At 39.3% G+C, this 18,236-nt stretch overlaps 1 protein-coding gene across 3 annotated transcripts; it reads right to left on the minus strand.

Annotated features, from left to right (window-relative positions):
• Positions 1-581: 581 nt before the first annotated feature.
• LOC132627553 (serine/threonine-protein kinase SAPK1-like) lies at positions 582-4,018 on the minus strand. Of its 3 annotated transcripts, none has more exons than XM_060342952.1 (9): positions 3,604-4,016; positions 3,403-3,477; positions 2,762-2,863; positions 2,062-2,115; positions 1,887-1,979; positions 1,709-1,801; positions 1,514-1,618; positions 1,271-1,369; positions 582-985 (listed from the first exon to the last, which is right to left on the minus strand). In XM_060342952.1, the coding sequence occupies exons 1-9, from the start codon at positions 3,721-3,723 to the stop codon at positions 710-712; spliced, it is 1,017 nt and encodes a 338-aa protein (XP_060198935.1). In that variant the 5' UTR covers positions 3,724-4,016; the 3' UTR covers positions 582-709. The 3 variants fall into 3 exon arrangements, with proteins under 3 accessions (XP_060198935.1, XP_060198937.1, XP_060198936.1); XM_060342954.1 differs by having other exon boundaries at positions 3,403-3,484; XM_060342953.1 differs by lacking the exon at positions 3,403-3,477 and having other exon boundaries at positions 3,604-4,018.
• Positions 4,019-18,236: the final 14,218 nt, after the last annotated feature.

The raw sequence follows: 18,236 nt of genomic DNA on the forward strand, positions 1-18,236 counted from the left end.
CTCTTCCTTATATGTTTTGCAGTTATCCTTTGGCGCATCTTTTTTAGGCCCACATGTAAAGGTGTGTTGTAGATCAAATAGATAAGTACATCGCTCTGTCTGACAGTAAAATAAATAAATAAAGATGGCCTCTTTATATATGATCCACAAAATTCAACAAAAGTTCAAATCAGGGTAGCTTCCTTAGGACCTCTTATCATAGGTTTTCCAACGATCAGAAAAATCATTTTGCCATGATTTTGAAAATATAGCCCTTAAGCTCATCTCTGCAATTAAACTGGGAGCTATTTGTTAATAGCAACTTCATTTAAAAGCTCTGTATGACTCTGATTTCCTGCTAACAATTTATGGACAAATTTTATACTAACAGCAATGTTGTCTACGCGTGTGCATTAGACACAATGAGCTCTAGGATATATTTAAGATAAGAAATTTCACCGCTAAAACACTAGATTGCGAGAGAAAAATTCCAAATTCAGACAATGCACAGTTTGATGCGTCTTGTGAGCTTCTCCTGAACAAAACTGTTGTGGGACGAGTGTTTGTTTCCACAGACCAAAAGTAGTAAACACCATTTAGTCAAAAAAAAAAAAAAAAAACTATCAGCAAATTATAGGGTGAGCACTTGAGAGTCAAATCCAGATATTACAGCACATTACACATTAGTCTCTTTCTTCACCCTTTTGGTAATCAGATCATTGTGTACACATCACAATTGACCAACAAAATCACCGCTAGTTTCAATCATATCTTCAATATCAGCATCATCCAATTCATCAAGTTCCATACTGCCCCCAAAAGAATATGTTCCACCCTTTGGAACCTGCAAAGGAATCCTTGCCTCTTGTATTATTGCCAAAACCTCTTCCATGCTTTGGGAGGGGTTATTTACATCGACACATTGGTAACTTCCTCCTTCCATCAGTTCCACTGGCAAGTTCTTCAAAAACCAGGGATGCATTTTAATTTCTGGAATGGTTATTCTCTGCAAAATGAATCAGGAAATCACCACCAAGATCGCATTATGATTTTGGCACAGTCGCACTAGTGAGGTGTCCTATCAATCCTCACATGACATGAAACAAGAAACACGAATGCAATTTTGCAATTTTGCGTGGATTGAACCTTGCACCTAACTCCTACGTCGAATGCATTGAGACAACGAGGTAATTACTGATAATGACCGTTTTAGTTTGAATAGTTTCTGGACACAAGACATGAACTATTCTATGATCCACATCTTTAGCAGAAGACTTGATGATTTTATTACCTTTTCAGGGTCTGCCACAAAAATCCTGGTTAAGAGATGACGGCATTCAACGGAAATTTGAACTTGCTCAGGAATTGAGTAGCGCACGCTGAGTATTTTCTGTCATGGAAACTAGCCAATCATAATGCTGCAGTAAATTGCTCAATGCACAATTGCATTTAATAGAATGATCCATTTAATGCAGTAAATTGATCTTTTATCTTTTTCATCCACAAGAAATCTTATTATGTCGCCATCACTCACAGCAATAGTCTTTGTAAAGTTTTTTGGATCGCTTGGATCTTGAAAAGGATAAGCTCCAACCAGCATTATGTATAAGGTGACTCCACATGACCAAACATCTGCAAGCTATAGTTTCAAGAATTAATAGGTGGAGAAAAGAGTATATACCATAGGCATTATAAAAATTTCTGCAGGTAAAGAAGAAAGAACAAGTACCTTTCCATCATATTCCTTCCTTGTTAGGATCTCTGGTGCTACATAAGCAGGTGTCCCAACAGTGGACTTCGGTTGTGAATGAAAGACGGATGACTGCAAACAAGTGTAGAACTTTATATGAGTTTAAACTTGAATAGATGCAAAACTTAAGACTTCGAGAAAAGATTAATTAGGTAACCTTGGAGTAACCAAAATCACATATTTTCACACGTGGTGCAGCACTTCCATCAAGTAACGTATTTTCCAATTTGAGATCTCTATGACAGATTTGCTGCAACGGTAGACCAAAAACTTAATAAGTGCCAAAGGAGGAGTCAAAGAATTTCACAGCATGAGAAGTATCGATGTTGTACCATGAAATGGCAGTAGCTAACCCCTGATATCAGTTGTTGAAAAAAGAACCTTGCCTGAGTAAGAAGTAAACATAATGAAGCACTCAGCTTACTTTAAACTAGAAAAGAGTCTGCTCGGAATTGCTCCACTGAGCAGTATAATATGAAAAAGCATTTTTACTCTGATACAGGTCCATAAACACATGAGTATAGTCTACTGGTAACATATTCAATAGACAATTCTCAAAGAAAATTAATCCACAGTTTCAACTTTCAAGATAACATGCTTGGAATTTGGAAGTCAATAATCTAGTTTTACTCATCAACGGGACCCATGTCATGAAGGACCTTTACTGTACTGCTAGAGGTGAAACCAAAATTTAATTTCTATGGGTTCAACCTTTAAGATTCTTAGTATTGAACCTGTTGTGTTTTAAAATTATATGTTCAGACCTTCTAGTCGATTTTTACATATAAATTTATGCTCCGCGTCAAAAGTATTGGGTTCAGATGATTCAACAGTACATCCGCCTTTGGTACTGCCTATAACCAACAATGTAAAGTGGACCTCCAAAATCAAAGGACCGCATGAATGTCATGGTAGACCACAACTGCACCATCAATTCATTACATTGGAAATAATAAAGAACTGTGAGAAATATCCAGTTTGTTTGTTCTAGCCAAGACTAATTGCAGGAACTAATATAAGTATCATTCTTACCTCATCTTCATTAAATCTTCCAGCATTACAGATTCTCGCAAAGAGTTCTCCTCCCGCCGCATACTCCATTACTATTGCTAAATGAGTAGGTGTCAGCAAGACCTGCAAGTGTTAAGTTCATTCATGATTAAAAAGCAAACAACAATTAAGCAGCACTGAAAAGTCTACTGGCCACATCTTTCTTTTGTTGAACTATTGTTTTAAACTAGGACAAGGATTCTGAACAGTCATTGTAATCCTACTAATCATAAATCACAAATCATCAAATTATGGCTACCATTCAAAAAAGTTCATTGCTTTCAACCCATAACATGCCGGAGATTGCTTCAAAAAGAATTCATAAGATCACAAAGTTTAAGTATCTTGTTACTGTCATTACCAACCAGATTCTCTGTCCCAGTAATTATATTCATTACTTTGATCATATCAAGATAAATAAAATAGTAGTAAAAACAAAAAACAAAACAAGCAGGAGTTGCTACAATTTCTATGAGACATGATCACATGGTTAAACAAACAACTTAACAAGAGTTCCTTATAAGCCTAGATTGCAACAAAATTCAGAGTCCCCATAAGAATCAAAGCAGACAACAGAATAAAGAAAAAGAACATTCTTTCTAAGAGTATAAAACAGAGTATACCTCCTTAAATCTCACTATATTTGGATGTTTCAGTGATCTATGATTCATAATTTCCCTTTGCACATGTTCATCTATCTGCAACCTCAATACAGCCAAAAAGAACATTCATTTTTTGTCACCTCCCAAAAACATAAATGAACATTAAAATACCCTTAGATGTAGTAAAGACATCAAATTTAAAGTGGTAAAAGGGAAAGAAACCTTTTGGCCTCTTTCAATAAACTTGACAGCAAAGAGTTCTCTGGTCTTCTTGTCACAAACAAGCTTTGCTACTCCAAAATTACCAGAACCCAACTCCTTTACTATCTCATAACGCTCCATGATCAAGAGAAAAAAAAAAAAAAAAGATAAGGGGTTTCAAATTCTTCAGAATTCAGAAAGAATCAAACTTTTTTTGGTCCAGTGCTATTATAACTGAGATTGACTTGCAGAATTTATAACATTCAAAGATAAGAACAAAGGGGTTGAAAATATTCAGAGGTTTATTTGAGGAAAGACTAGAAAACATTAACTGATAGTCTATTGGGTAGATTTTCTTGGCAGGTACTAAGTTGTTCAACTATTGTCATCACTAACTAGCTCAGAATGTAAGAAGAATATTTTACTTTACTGCGGTTAAAGGAGACTTTTGCAAGTTAGATTCTTAAAGCCCGTTTGGATGAGTTTTGACTTCATTATTTAGAAATTCGAACTTTTTAGCTTATTTTAGCTTAAAAATAAGTGTTTAAAATGTTTTTTTTCTTTTACTCAAACACTACGAGAGTATTTGGATTTAATGTTTATTGACTTTTAAGCTCTTTTCTACATTTTGAGGTGTTTGGGTAAAATAAAAAATGCTTTACGCACTTACTGTTACGCGGCGCCTTCCTGAGACTTCCTGGAAGGGCGACGTAAGGCTAAGCAACCGAAGATTCCAAAGTTGCTGTCCGCCAACCGAGGTTCCCTCCGCACGCTAGACGAGACTGTCAGTGCCGTGCGGGAAAATCAATGTCAAGAGCAATTGAGAGAACAAAAAGGTGAATTGAGAATGAGAAAGAAAGAGAGCTTGTTTGCATTAATGAAAATTGATTACAATGAGAGCAAGCGGTGTCGAGGGGGAGAGACACCAGTACAGAGAATTGATTGCTTGCTTGAAAGTTTTGATTGCTTGATCCCCCCTAATAATGCTTTAAAAATAAAAACCCAAGTCATAGAACTAGACATGGTTTTGCTAGAGAAACACAACCAAAAATACATAAAGTAAACTACTCTATAATTACAACAAAAGAGACCTAACTAGAGCAGGTCCATGTGCACCCTCGGTCGGGGCACTGTCATACGCGCAGGGCACGGTGTGCGCGCGCACTGGGGCGCGGGCGCTAGGCGCTGGGCGCTGGCACTGTAGCTGGGCTGCACTGACACTGGGCGCTGGGCACGCGTTGGGGCACGGCCAGCACAGGGGCGCGCGCGAGGGACATTGATGGGGCGACATAGGCAGAAGCAACCTTGTCACTTGGGGCGTCCGAGACCACGGGGCCGTCCATGGCGCTAGGCGCTGAGAGGCTTGCCATGGCGCCATGGGGCGCGCCTAAGGGGTCATGGGGCATGGCTGGAAAGCCGCCCATGACATTCTCCCCCACCTGAGTTGGCGACGTCCTCGGCGCCTTGTTTGCAAGATAGTCATCGATCAGGTGCTTGTAGGCTTTGAGGCTGGTGCCTCTCTCCCATGTATTCTCTTCGGCATCACATCCCAACCATTTCACCAGGAACTCTTGGTGATATTTTCTTGAGGCATGTATGACTCGATCGTTGAGGATGGCTTCTACTATCCTTTTTCCGGTTGCTTGTGGGCCTCGAATACTGGGTATTGTGAGCTGGCTGCGTGAAGGATCTTCTGTGTCTTCTCGAAAAGGCTTTAGAAGACTGACATGGAACACAGGATGAATCTTCCACCAAGCTGGGGTATCCACCCGGTATGCTACCTTCCCAATGTGCCTCTCAATGGACAGAGGGCCAATGTATTTTTGCAACAGGCGGGGGTCATGGACCCCTGCAAATAGGTATCTCTTTGGGATCTTCACCATCACCTTGTCCCCAACCTGATATTCCACAAAGCGGCGATTTTGATCTGCATGCCTCTTCATCCGCTTTTGTGCCTTCACTAGATAGCTCCTCACTATCTCTAAATTCTGCTTCCATTCTTTCGAGAAGCTAGCTGCTCGTGGAGATTTGGCCATGTTTGGGGCATTCACAGTGTGTGGGAGTAGCGGTTGCTGCCCGGTAACAATTTCAAAAGCGCTCCTGTTTGTGCTAGAGCTCTTTTGTGAGTTGAAACACAGTTGGGCTGCATCCAACAACTTCACCCAATTTTTCTGCGAACCGGTGACAAAGTGCCGCAAATATTCCTCCAACATGTCATTGAACCGCTCCGTCTAACCATCGGATTGCGGGTGAAAACTCGAGCTGTGACTCAATTTAGACCCCAAGCACTTAAAGAGCTGGGTCCAAAAGTTGTTGGTGAAGCGAGAGTCGCGGTCACTAACAATATCCTTGGGCAGACCCCAATATTTGACAACATGGGTGAAGAAGAGTCGAGCTGTCTCCTCTGCTGATATATACTTGGGTGCTGCAATGAAGGTGGCATATTTAGAAAACCGATCAACCACGACCAAGATAGTCGTGAGATCTCCGACCTTGGGCAAGCCGGTGATGAAATCCAATGAGACGCTTTCCCAAGGCCTCTTTGGGACCGGCAATGGCTCCAACAAGCCCGCTTGTGTCAAGCGATCAGACTTGTCTTTCTGGCATACTAGGCAAGTCTTCACATACTGAGCGACATCATCTGCCATCTGGGGCCAATAATATGCACGGCGTAGCAGTGCCATGGTACGTTCTTCTCCTGGGTGGCCTGCCCATAAAGTATCGTGACATTCCATTAAGAGAGTTCTCCGCAAATCTCCTCCTTTAGGAACATAAAGGCGGTTTCCTTTTGCCTTCAAGAACCCGTCCTCCATGTAGAACTGGCGAGTTTTCCCTTGACCTGCTAGGTCGACCAAATACTGTGCCGAAGGGTCTTTGGTGAGGAGATCCTGGATTTGATATTTTATGGTGGTAGCTACTTCGCTCCCCCTGAGGGTGGCGAGCAAGCATACCGATGCTAGATCGGCCCTTCGGCTCAGTGCATCCGCAACATGGTTGGTCTTCCCACTTCGGTATTCCAGATTGAAGTGAAATTCCGCTAGGAGTTCCTGCCATCTGGCCTGGCGGCCATTTAGACTTGGCTGGGTCATGAAGTGACTGACAGCCGTGTTATCCGTCTTCACCACAAATGGGGATCCCAGAAGATAGTGCCTCCAAAGGCGCAAGCAGTGGACAACAGCCAATAATTCTTTCTCGTGAGCCGCATAGCGTCGTTCTGCATCCTTCAACTTTCTACTCTCGTAGGCCACCGGGTGCCCCTCTTGTAGCAAGACTCCGCCCAAGGCGTAATCGGAGGCATCCGTTTCCACCTCGAAGGGTTTGGTCAAGTCGGGCAAGGCCAAGACAGGGCTACTAGACATAGCCGCTTTTAGTGAGTTGAAAGCGTCTGCTCTCTTTGGCGACCAGTCCCAAGGTGTGATCTTCTTGAGGAGTTCTGTCAGTGGTAATGCAATGAGGGAGTAGTTCTTGACGAACCGCCGATAAAAGTTGCATAGGCCAAGGAACGCCCTCAAGGCATGGATATCCTTGGGTGGTGGCCAGTCTGTGACAGCCCTGATCTTTTGTTGGTCCATCTTGATGCGACCTTCTTCAATAACATGCCCGAGGAAGTCAATCTGTTTTTGGGCAAAAGAGCATTTGGACAGCTTTACGTACAATTCATGCTCTCGCAACCGAGTTAGGACTTTCCTCAGGTGCTCCAGGTGTTCGCCTAACGTTTTGCTGTACACCACACTGTCGTCCAGGTATACTACCACAAATTCATCAATGTATTCTCGAAAAACCTGGTTCATTAGGGTGCAAAACGTGGCTGGAGCATTGGTTAAGCCGAACGGCATGACCAGGAAGTCGAACGAGCCATATCTGGTTACACATGTCGTCTTGGACTCGTCTCCTTCAGTAATGCGGACTTGCCAATAACCTGTCTTCAGGTCTACTTTGGTGAACACTGTGGCGCCGCCCAGTCTATCAAATAAGTCCGCCATTAGTGGTATGGGATACTTGTTCTTCACGGTGATCTTGTTGAGAGCTCGATAGTCAACACAGAGCCTTAGGGTACCATCATGTTTCTTTTGGAATAGTACAGGTGACCCATAAGGTGATTTGGAGGGCACGATGATCCCCGTGTCCAGCATCTCCGTCAATTGTCTCCGAAGCTCGGTGAGTTCGGGTTGTGACATTCTGTAGGGTGCGCGGGCAGGTGGCTTCGCGCCGGGCACCAATTCAATTTCATGATCGACTGTCCGCCTAGGCGGGAGTCGCTTCGGCATGTCTTGTGGCATGACATCCTCAAACTCCTTCATGAGCTCCTTCACAGGCGTTGGAATGGGGCCTGAAGAAGACTCAATCTCTTCAATGCAAAGGGTAGCCAGGAACGTGGGTTCTTGTCGATGGACCCCCTTCTTCAGTTGCAATGCAGAGATATTTCCTGATGCCATCTTTATGGTTGTGCACGGGACCATGCAAGGTTTGGCCCCGTTTGCTCCCATCATCAGAAGCATGTCCGCATAGGGTATGGGGATGATGCTAGTCTGCCTCATGAATTCCAACTCCACTATCAAATCGAAATCGTCAATGATCACTACTCGCAAGTCGAACTTGCCTTCATAAGGACCCATCTTTACCGGCACTCCTTTGGCTATTCCGCCCACCAGTTGGGGTGGCGAGTTGATAGCTTTGACACGACCCTTACCCTTTCCAACAACTAGGCCAAGGCGTTCTACTTCTGTGGTGGCCAGGTAGTTGTGCGTAGCACCTGTGTCTATCATGGCCTTAATAGGCTTGCCATTTACTCTCAAGTCGACAAACATCAGGGTCTTCTCCTTTCTGGGAGGAGGCCCGTTGCCTGCCTTTGCCTTTCCCTTCTTGGCAGTTGATCTTGGGTCTTTCTTTTTGCATATGCCAGCACTGGTGCCTTCTACAACGTTGGAAATGGAACAAACAAGTGCATTGAAGGCACTTATTGGTTCTGTCTGATCCGCATCATCCTCATCATCATCCGTCCCATCATCCAAAATTTGATGGGCGTTCATCTGTGCCTGTGGGCATTTATTGTTCCAATGTGGTCCGCCGCAATGGCGACATCCTGAGGGGGGCTTCCGCCCCCGATCATTATTATGAGATGCAGCACTATTGCTGCCTGAGGAAGAACCTTTTGATTTGGTTGCACTACGATCTCCCCCACTTCTGCTGGGGCCAGCATTGTAGGATTGGCCCCCTTTGAATCCCCCACGGGCTGGTGGTTGAGGTTTATCCTTTCGATCATCCACTTGATAGTCACTGAGGCATTCCGCAGCTTGGATGGCCTTGGGCAAGGTATCCACCCTCTGTCTTTGTATTTCCATGCGGGCATAGGGTTTCAAGCCTTCCATGAACGTGAAAAGTTTGTCCTTGTCGCCCATGTCCCTTATGTTCAGCATGAGGGCAGACAACTCGCGGACATAATCTCGGACTGACTTCGTTTGCCTGAGTTCCCGAAGTTTCCTCCGTGCATTATACTCGACGTTCTCGGGGAAGAACTGTAAGCGGATGACTGCTTTTAGTTCTTCCCATGTCTCAAGAGCATCCTCGCCCGCTTTTATGGCTTCATATTTAACACGCCACCAGAGTTTGGCGTCGCCTTGTAGATACATGGCAGCAGTTGCGACCTTCTTGGGCTCTTCCAGTTCACCCACAGCGTCAAAGTACTGCTCGATGTCAAAGATAAAATTTTCAACTTCTTTGGCATTTCGAGAACCCTGGTAGGGCTTTGGTTCAGGAATCTTGAGTTTCTGGGGTGCCAGGGCAATGTTTGCCGCGCCCCCGATGGGATTGCCCCCTCCTCGGAGTAGGCCTTGTAAGGCAGCATTGACAACATTGAGCTGATTAGTCAAATTGTCGATGGTTACTTGCATGGCAGTCAGTCTATCTGCCTCCTGAGTCCTATGGGCTAGGTCCTCATCTCTTTGTGTGGCGGCCGCCTGTGCGGCTGCATCAGTGTCAGTAGCAATGTTTACAATGTCTTGTTCGGCCTGCCGCATCCTGCGGTCCAGGTCCTCCACCCTTTCAGTCACGGGTCGAAATCTGTTGACCGTCGTTTCCAAAATCAAGAGGCGGTCTCCATGGTTCACCATGGTCAGAAAATGATGACAATAGCAACGTGTTCCCTCGTCCGATGTCGAGCCTAAGCTCTGATACCAACTGTTACGCGGCGCCTTCCTGAGACTTCCTGGAAGGGCGACGTAAGGCTAAGCAACCGAAGATTCCAAAGTTGCTGTCCGCCAACCGGGGTTCCCTCCGCACGCTAGACGAGACTGTCAGTGCCGTGCGGGAAAACCAATGTCAAGAGCAATTGAGAGAACAGAAAAGTGAATTGAGAATGAGAAAGAAAGAGAGCTTGTTTGCATTAATGAAAATTGATTACAATGAGAGCAAGCGGTGTCGAGGGGGAGAGACACTAGTACAGAGAATTGATTGCTTGCTTGAAAGTTTTGATTGCTTGATCCCCCCTAATAATGCTTTAAAAATAAAAACCCAAGTCATAGAACTAGACATGGTTTTGCTAGAGAAACACAACCAAAAATACATAAAGTAAACTACTCTATAATTACAACAAAAGAGACCTAACTAGAGCAGGTCCATGTGCACCCTCGGTCGGGGCACTGTCATACGCGCAGGGCACGGTGCGCGCGCGCACTGGGGCGCGGGCGCTAGGCGCTGGGCGCTGGCACTGTAGCTGGGCTGCACTGACACTGGGCGCTGGGCACGCGTTGGGGCACGGCCAGCACAGGGGCGCGCGCGAGGGACATTAATGGGGCGACATAGGCAGAAGCAACCTTGTCACTTGGGGCGTCCGAGACCACGGGGCCGTCCATGGCGCTAGGCGCTGAGAGGCTTGCCATGGCGCCATGGGGCGCGCCCAATGGGTCATGGGGCATGGCTGGAAAGCCGCCCATGACACTTTTGGGCAAAACATACACCTTAACTTTGCGATTTAGAGTAGATATACCCCTCGTTATAAAAGTGGTATATATATGTCCCTGTCGTTACAAAATGGTGCAAATATGTCCTTTATGGTGACGGAATTTTAAAAAAATAGTTTATTTTTTAATTAAAAAAATGTCACGTGACTTTAAAAAAAAGTCTATCCATTTTTTTGAGTAGACATACTTTCTAAAGCTACATAGTAATTTGTTTTCCTGGTGGATCGAGTCTGGTTTATTTTTAAAATGGGTAACTTATTTTCTTTAAAGTCACAGAGATATTTTTTTAAACGAACCAGACCCGGCGCATCAGAAAAAAATTACCATATGACTTTAGAAAAATATGTCTACTAAAAAAAAGGTAGACTTTTTTTTAAAGTCACATGATATTTTTTTAATTAAAAAATAACCTAAATGATTTTAAAAAAAAAAAACATCAACAAAAAGGGTATATTTGCATCATTTTGTAAAGGCGGGGTATATATACACTACTTTTGTAACGAGAGTATATCTGCTCTAAATCGCAAAGTTGAGGAGTATATTTGCACTTTTACCCCTTACTTTTAAACTAAAAAAGTTCAAAAATAAGACAAAGTCAAAAGTTGAGTATTTCCAACTTATGACTTTTATCTATTTTGGCTTAAAGGCACCTACAATAAACCAATCCAAACTGGCTCTTAATCAGAGATTAAATCGTGAACGTCTGTTGTTAACAAATGCTTTACTTTAATGTAAAACTTCCTGGTTCGAATTTAGTGGAGCAATATAAATACCGAACCCTAAATAAAAAATACTACTAGGAAATTTGAAAAAAAAGAAAGAGAAGTGATTGGACACGTGGTAAACGTTGAGAAGGAAACAAGAGGTAGGAAGTTGTGTACACAGCATGACAAAACAAGTTGCTTGTCGGTGAGATTCTGCAGAAAATGTTGGCACTAATTGTGATTTTGGTGGGTCAATTGATTAGAGTTCTTCATGTTGGGCCTGGACCTCTGAATTTGGGCTTTTTGAGGAAATTGAAATGATCCAATTGAGAGGGATGAGATCCTCTAAACTTGGGTCATCCAAAGCCCACCAAAGGCGGTGGAGATCTGGGAGGAGGCCCCATACACATACAATCATTTTTTACACTAATCCTATTTAATTAAGTAAGGGGTTATTTGGTATGGGGACAAAATTATGCTGGGATTATAATCCTGGGACTAGGGCTGAACATGAAAAATCGAACCAAACTGATAACCAAATCAAACCGGAAAAAAAACCGACATTTATTTGGTTTGATCTGGTTTAGTTTTTAAATTTAAAAACCGACTATATTTGGTTTGGTTTTGGTTTCAAGTCTAAAAAAATCAAAAAAAAAAAAAAAAACAAACAAACAAAACCAAGTTTATATATACATAGTCTAAAAATTATATTTGTATATATATGTGTGTATATTTTAATTTTTTTATGAAAAAATTACAATTTATATTATGTTTTTATACTCTTGGACCATGCTTTTGAAAAAAATTACTTTGGCATATTTCCATGTTTATAGCAAACTCTGGCAAGGAATATTATATCTATAGACTAGTGAGTCACTAGTACTGTTAGATACTTTAGCATGTTTCCATAGTAAAGATGTGGCAAGTTTTTATTTTTAGAAAGGTAATAACTAGTAAAGGTGAGGCAAGCTTTTGTGGCAATATACAATTTTCTATTTCAGATGAATTTGGTTTTAGATAATGACTATAATGTATTTTTAAAAAACGGCAAAAAATGAAAAAATCGATAAAACGTGACAAAAACCGAATAGTAAAATCCAATATAGTTTGGTTTGGTTTGAAAATTTGAATAACCGAATTAATTGGTTTGGTTATTTTTTAAATAAAAACCGATCCAAACCGAACCGTGAGCACCCCTACCTGTGACTAAATAATCTCTGAATTATTTAGTACTAGTTCTTTGTTTGGTTCATTGGATTAAAGGTGGGATATACCATTAATAATCCAAAGCATATGTTTGGTTTGAAGTTGGATAAAGCTGGATAAACTTTTCATTTCCAATTTTAACCTTGATACTTCAATGGCTTATTGTGCATAAGTAGTACAAAACTTATGCAGAAAAATGCTGGAAATATGCAAAAAAAAAAATGCAAAAAAGTGGGCAGAAAGCCAAAAAATGCAGAACTTGTGCAAAAAAGAGTGCAGAAATCATGCAGAAAAATGTAAAAACGAATGCAGAAAATATAAAAAATGCAGAAATTGTGCAAAAAGGAGTACAGAAACTATGTAGAAAATGCAGAAACTGTACAGGAATTGTGGTTAAGGGGTAAGATGGTCATTTAGAAAAGTTATCCCAATATTATTACTACCGGTATTAGTTATACCAGGTTTCCAATGGGATAATATTATCCAAGATTGTGGTATAATTTTATACCGGGACTAATTAATAACTCAAACCAAACGTGGTATAAATTTAACCCAAAAATTTAATACCGATATATCCTACCTTATACCCTCTACCAAACAACCCCTAAATGTATTAATTAAGCCTACTACATCACTATTCAGGTGGGAGTTTTATAAAATCCGGCCAAAGTGATTTTTGTAATAACCGGAGCAAAAATAAGATGATTTTTATGTAATAAAAAAAAGAATAATTTTTGTGTAATGAACACAAAGTTGGATGACCAATTCGTGAAGAACATTTAAACCAAATACAATTTTGATGGCTTTTATGTAATTTTTAAAGATTTGTACAAAAAGCAAGTGTGAAAAAGTTTTTTGTTCTATTAAGAGACGAGACATGATTTCATAGTTGATACGCTACCCAGGGGTATCTTGTTAAAATTTAGTGCATTTCCTTGACATTATTTTACGTTCCAATGAGAGCCAAGTTGTGTGACGGTAACAGGAAATTGCATTCTACTGGTCGTTTGGTAGCTGGTTAGAGTTATGCAGGTATTAATAATATATGGATTAGTTATGAGATAATCTATGTATTATTTTATGCAGGTATTAGTTATGCAGGATTTAGTTATTCATGTATTAGTTTTCGCATTTTATTCTGCATAAAATAATACATAGATTTCCTCATAACTTATACATGTATTAGCTATGCGGGTTTCTAAAATGCAAACCAAACATTGTACTAATTTTATACATGAATTACTCACTTCATAACTAGCTACCAAATACAGTATTACTTATACAGGACTTTAATACATGAATAACTTACTCCTAATCAGCTACTAAAAAAAACCCCTTTGGTTCATTGGATCGCCGAAGTCCAATATGTGTGTACTCTTATGTGATGTTAAATTGTTGGTTTCAACTTTCAACTTCCAATAAAGAATGGCGATTGTGTTAAGTTAATAACGAATAATATTAGTTTATTTATTGGTGAATGCTTAGACAGTTAGAATATTCTTAAATTTTTTGCGAAAGAAAAATACTAAGAGCCTGGTTGGATGGGCTTAAAAAAAATAGCTTATAAGCTGGAAACAGCTTATAAGCCAAAAAAAAAAAAAAATTGGGGTAGCCTAACTTATTTTTTTTGGCTTATAAGCTGTTTTCGGCTTATAAGCTGCTTTAGATAAGCTAAGCCAAACGGGTCCAATTAATTTTTTGGGCTTATTTTAAGCATAAAATGGCTTTAAGCTGGCCAGCCAAACACTCAAAAAAGCTGAAAACAGTTTATAAGCAACTTATAAGCCAATCCAGACGGGCTCTAAGTAATACTAAGTATTGGAACGAAATAGGTCCAAGCGGAGAAAATGGATATTAAAGCTTCATATAAGACCTCAACTAGTTATTTGTTGTTGTTAGATTAATTTAGGAGTGGCAAAACTAGCCAAATTCATTTGACCCGCCCGATCCGCCCAAGCTTTAATGAGTTTGGACTAGAGTGATTTTGAAAATGAACAGATTTGGGCTAGCCCAAGTTGACCATCACAAATTATCAAGGGAATTCGCAGTAATGCCCTTATTTTGGGGTGGTCTTTAATTTTTGCTCATCAAAATGAAAGTATTTAACTTTTGCTCTTCTCCTAAAATCTTAGGGTTCCGGGTTCAAACCCCTGCTCAGGCGAAAATTAAAAAAAAAATTGTTAGGCAGAGGTTGCTTATAAACTTTACCCCATCGGACATAATGTGCCTGCAAACTATGCCTGATGGGGCAGAGTTTGCCTGCAAATTATGCCCAATGGGATAGAGTTTATAAGCAACCTCTGCTTAGCAATTTTAGAGTTTATAAGTGAGAGAATAGTTGCAATCAACGGATATCAATATTTTTAGTTTCTCAAAATGTTTTAAAAGTGAGTTAAGTTGGCTGGGTTGGATTATGACCCCATCCTGTAGCTCATCTTAGCTCAAACAAACTTTGAACAGGGTCGGCATTGACCCATATATTGATTCAGCCCATTTTGATCCGTCCAACTTCAGCCCAAACGACCATTTGCCTCCCCTAGGCCTACCTAGATTAGAGAAGTTTTGATAAAAAATTAAAATTAAAATCTTGTGATTTATTGAAAAAATTAACGTTTTTTGATTATTGAGAATTAACCCAAATTGTTTTTCCCAAAACCAAAAACAACCAAATGGTATTTCACCAATTTTTTTTACTTCAAGTGCTTCTTCATAATTACTTTCTCAAAAAATGACCAAAACCTTCAAAACCAGATATATAAGATCCAACAATATACTACTAGTAAATAGCAAACATTAAAAATATGACTATCCTCAATTCGATTCTTTTTCCCACTGGGTAGATTCCAAAAGCGATATGCTCATTCTTCCTAGGGAACTGGTCCAAAGAAAAGATTAGGAAGTTGTATTGGTAGTGGACACTTTAGGTAAAAGGTTATTGGTATTCGGTGTTTACACCAAGTTAATAGATCAATAAGATATGTTTGTATAGACATTTGTTAAATCACTTTACTATTGTAAGTTTACTTGATTTTGTGTAAATATCTGATGGGGATAAATATTTACCCGACACTTGGTATATAACTTTATGCCTTTTTTTTTCTTTTCCATTTGATATATTTTTGCTTCGAACTCTATATAGGCGATTAATTTGGATTTTAGACAAGATATTTTATTTTGACAATAAAACACTCTTTATCAAAGATGATTTTATTTTTAAGATTCGAGTTCGAAATTTCTCATTGAGAATTGAATAATGCTTACCACTCCACCCAATTTTTGATGGTATATATTTAAACCTTATTCAATCGAATGGCTCAAAAACACAAAAAGAAAAAGCTCTGAATGAGTTGTTGCTGTGTGACTGTGTCAATGGATTCTTTAGGGCATATATGATGATCAGCAAAAAAGTGGACCATGTCACAAATAAAAGTTGCACCGTCCATGCCCATCACCCCCACTTCATTCGCCTAAAATGGCGGGGACCCCTCCACCTGACCCACCACACTTTCAACTCTAATTCTAATAAAATTATAAAATAAAAAATAGATATATACTCGGAAGCATTATATGCATCAAATCAATGAATACCTAATTGGTACATAAGACTATCACTTAACTAATACATAATTTATTAAAAAGGGAATTCTAGTAGCTCAGTTGATGAAACTTTCATTATTGGTGAGGGTTGAATTTCCATCTTGTAATCCCCTTCAGCATTTTTTTCCCTATTTTTTTTTTTTTTTTAAAGATACTCCATTCGGTCCAAAAAAAGTGTCCACTTAGCCATTTGAAAGCCCGTAAAATGCTAACTCCTAGGCAAAAATAAATAATTTGACTAAAATGCCTCTAATTAAATACCAATATTGGTCACTTAACACTTAATAAGGGCAAAACTTGAAATGTAAGGTTAATTTTTTCTTGATTTAGTAAGTGAACACTCTTTTTGAACAAAAAAATAAAGACTAAGTGGACAGTCTTTTTGAATCGGAGGAGTAATACATTAAAGTAGTAGTGAATAAGATAATTTTTTTATAATTGTACTGTCTGAACTAGTTTACGCACACCTCGATTAATTTTATAAGATACCTGGGCGGAGCTAAGGTTCCTGAAGGGGCCGAAACTGTACACTATATATACAAGGTCAAAATTATTATTTACGTATATATAATAGTAGGTGTTGAATCTCTTTAATTAACTTCTTTATATGTTTACTTCTTTTTAATTTAAATTTTCTTAGTGAAAATCCTGTCAAAAGTATGTACTATCTATCACCTGTATAAGTATCTGATAACTCTAATCACATAAGAAGTGTTTTTTAGTAAACTTATATCATCTAACTATAAATTTATTACTTGACTATACATAATTTCATGCATGAATGGGCATGTTTCAGGGCCACTAACCTTCCCATTTCTCTCTACATTCCGTTTGATTTCTTTAATACAGCTCTAACGTTGGTGCCACATAAATTGATATTTGACTTCCTTTTCCAACACTAGCCTCCCTCACCCCATTTTCCTCCTCCCATTACTATATTTTTCCTGCACATACTTAACACAAAGATAGAAAAAACTCGGATAACAGTGATTACATATAGAACTCCTAAATTTGTCTAGAAGTATCATGCAGAGTAAACACACACACAAGAAAAAAGAAAAACTAAAAATACCATACACGATTGATAACATATAGAACTCATCCTAAATTTGTTCCTATCTTTCTACTTTAATAAGAACTCATGTAAATTAATCTGATACAAATAATAATTTTTTTGACAATCATTGACATTTGAGGGTGAGGAGTGTGGACTGGTGCAGGCAAGAACTTCCCCACATAGAAACAAAAGTTTTGTTCCATGCTCTCAATATTCCCGCTGAATAAATTAAAATTTATTCGGAAACTTCACTAATACTGTTCTACAAAGTTACTATACCTTTCTATTTTAATCATTCAAACTTGAGAATCAGAAGTCTAGGATAACTTTAGAACGTACAAAACGAATAGGAATTTCGAATTGCAAGGACTTGATTGGATTACGACTTACAAAGAATGTGGACTCATTCGAAACCAAAAGGAAAAAGTGTAGTTAATTACACCTTGCTCGGATGGTTGCTAATTATTGTGTCATAAAGTATTGTATTACATCGTATTGTATTGAATTTTTTGAATAAACACAATGTTTGAATAAATTGTATTGTTTTCCGTCGTACATAATGTTAGACATCATCAATAGAATAAATCTACAAGAAAGTGGGTACAATGTATTTATCATAAAAAGATACGGTAAATAATAGAATATAATTATTAGACAATACACAGAGACAAAATAAAAACAAAAAAAGATAACAACGTGATCAAACCAAATCAATAGTTAGATAAAATGAGACTTTTAATCGTTACGCAATGATAAATTTAACAATACGATGCAATAAAATATAAATAACAATCAAAACAAACAACAACAACGTCAATAACGTAACCATTGCATTTAAATCTAACAATACAATACGATAAGCAAACAACCAATCAACCATCCAAACAAGCTGTTAAAAGCAACAAAAACAAAATGTTAAAAACAAACTTTATATTGATAATACCAATGGGCCCGACGTGATAACCAATGTAAGCCCAATTTCAGCCCAAACACAACTGTCCAAAGCCCAGTCAACCCCCCAGCTCAAATCCCTGCTGTCAATCAATCACTCTAACCGAACCAACGGTCTAGATTCACCCATCAAAATAAAACAACTAAAATCTCTCCACTCCTCTCAATTCAAAAAACCCC

Source organism: Lycium barbarum, chromosome 2 (assembly GCF_019175385.1).
Source record: "Lycium barbarum isolate Lr01 chromosome 2, ASM1917538v2, whole genome shotgun sequence".
Lineage (NCBI taxonomy): Eukaryota > Viridiplantae > Streptophyta > Magnoliopsida > Solanales > Solanaceae > Lycium > Lycium barbarum.

Bases quoted from the DNA above. Each gene is read 5' to 3' on its own strand.
- LOC132627553 (XM_060342952.1), bottom strand. From the start codon at position 3,723: ATGGAGCGTTATGAGATAGTAAAGGAGTTGGGTTCTGGTAATTTTGGA. The intron at 1,802-1,886 runs GTTACCTAATTA...ACTTGTTTGCAG, and splicing joins GTGATTTTGGTTACTCCAAG to TCATCCGTCTTTCATTCACA. The intron at 986-1,270 runs GTAATAAAATCA...TTCATTTTGCAG, and splicing joins TTGTGGCAGACCCTGAAAAG to AGAATAACCATTCCAGAAAT.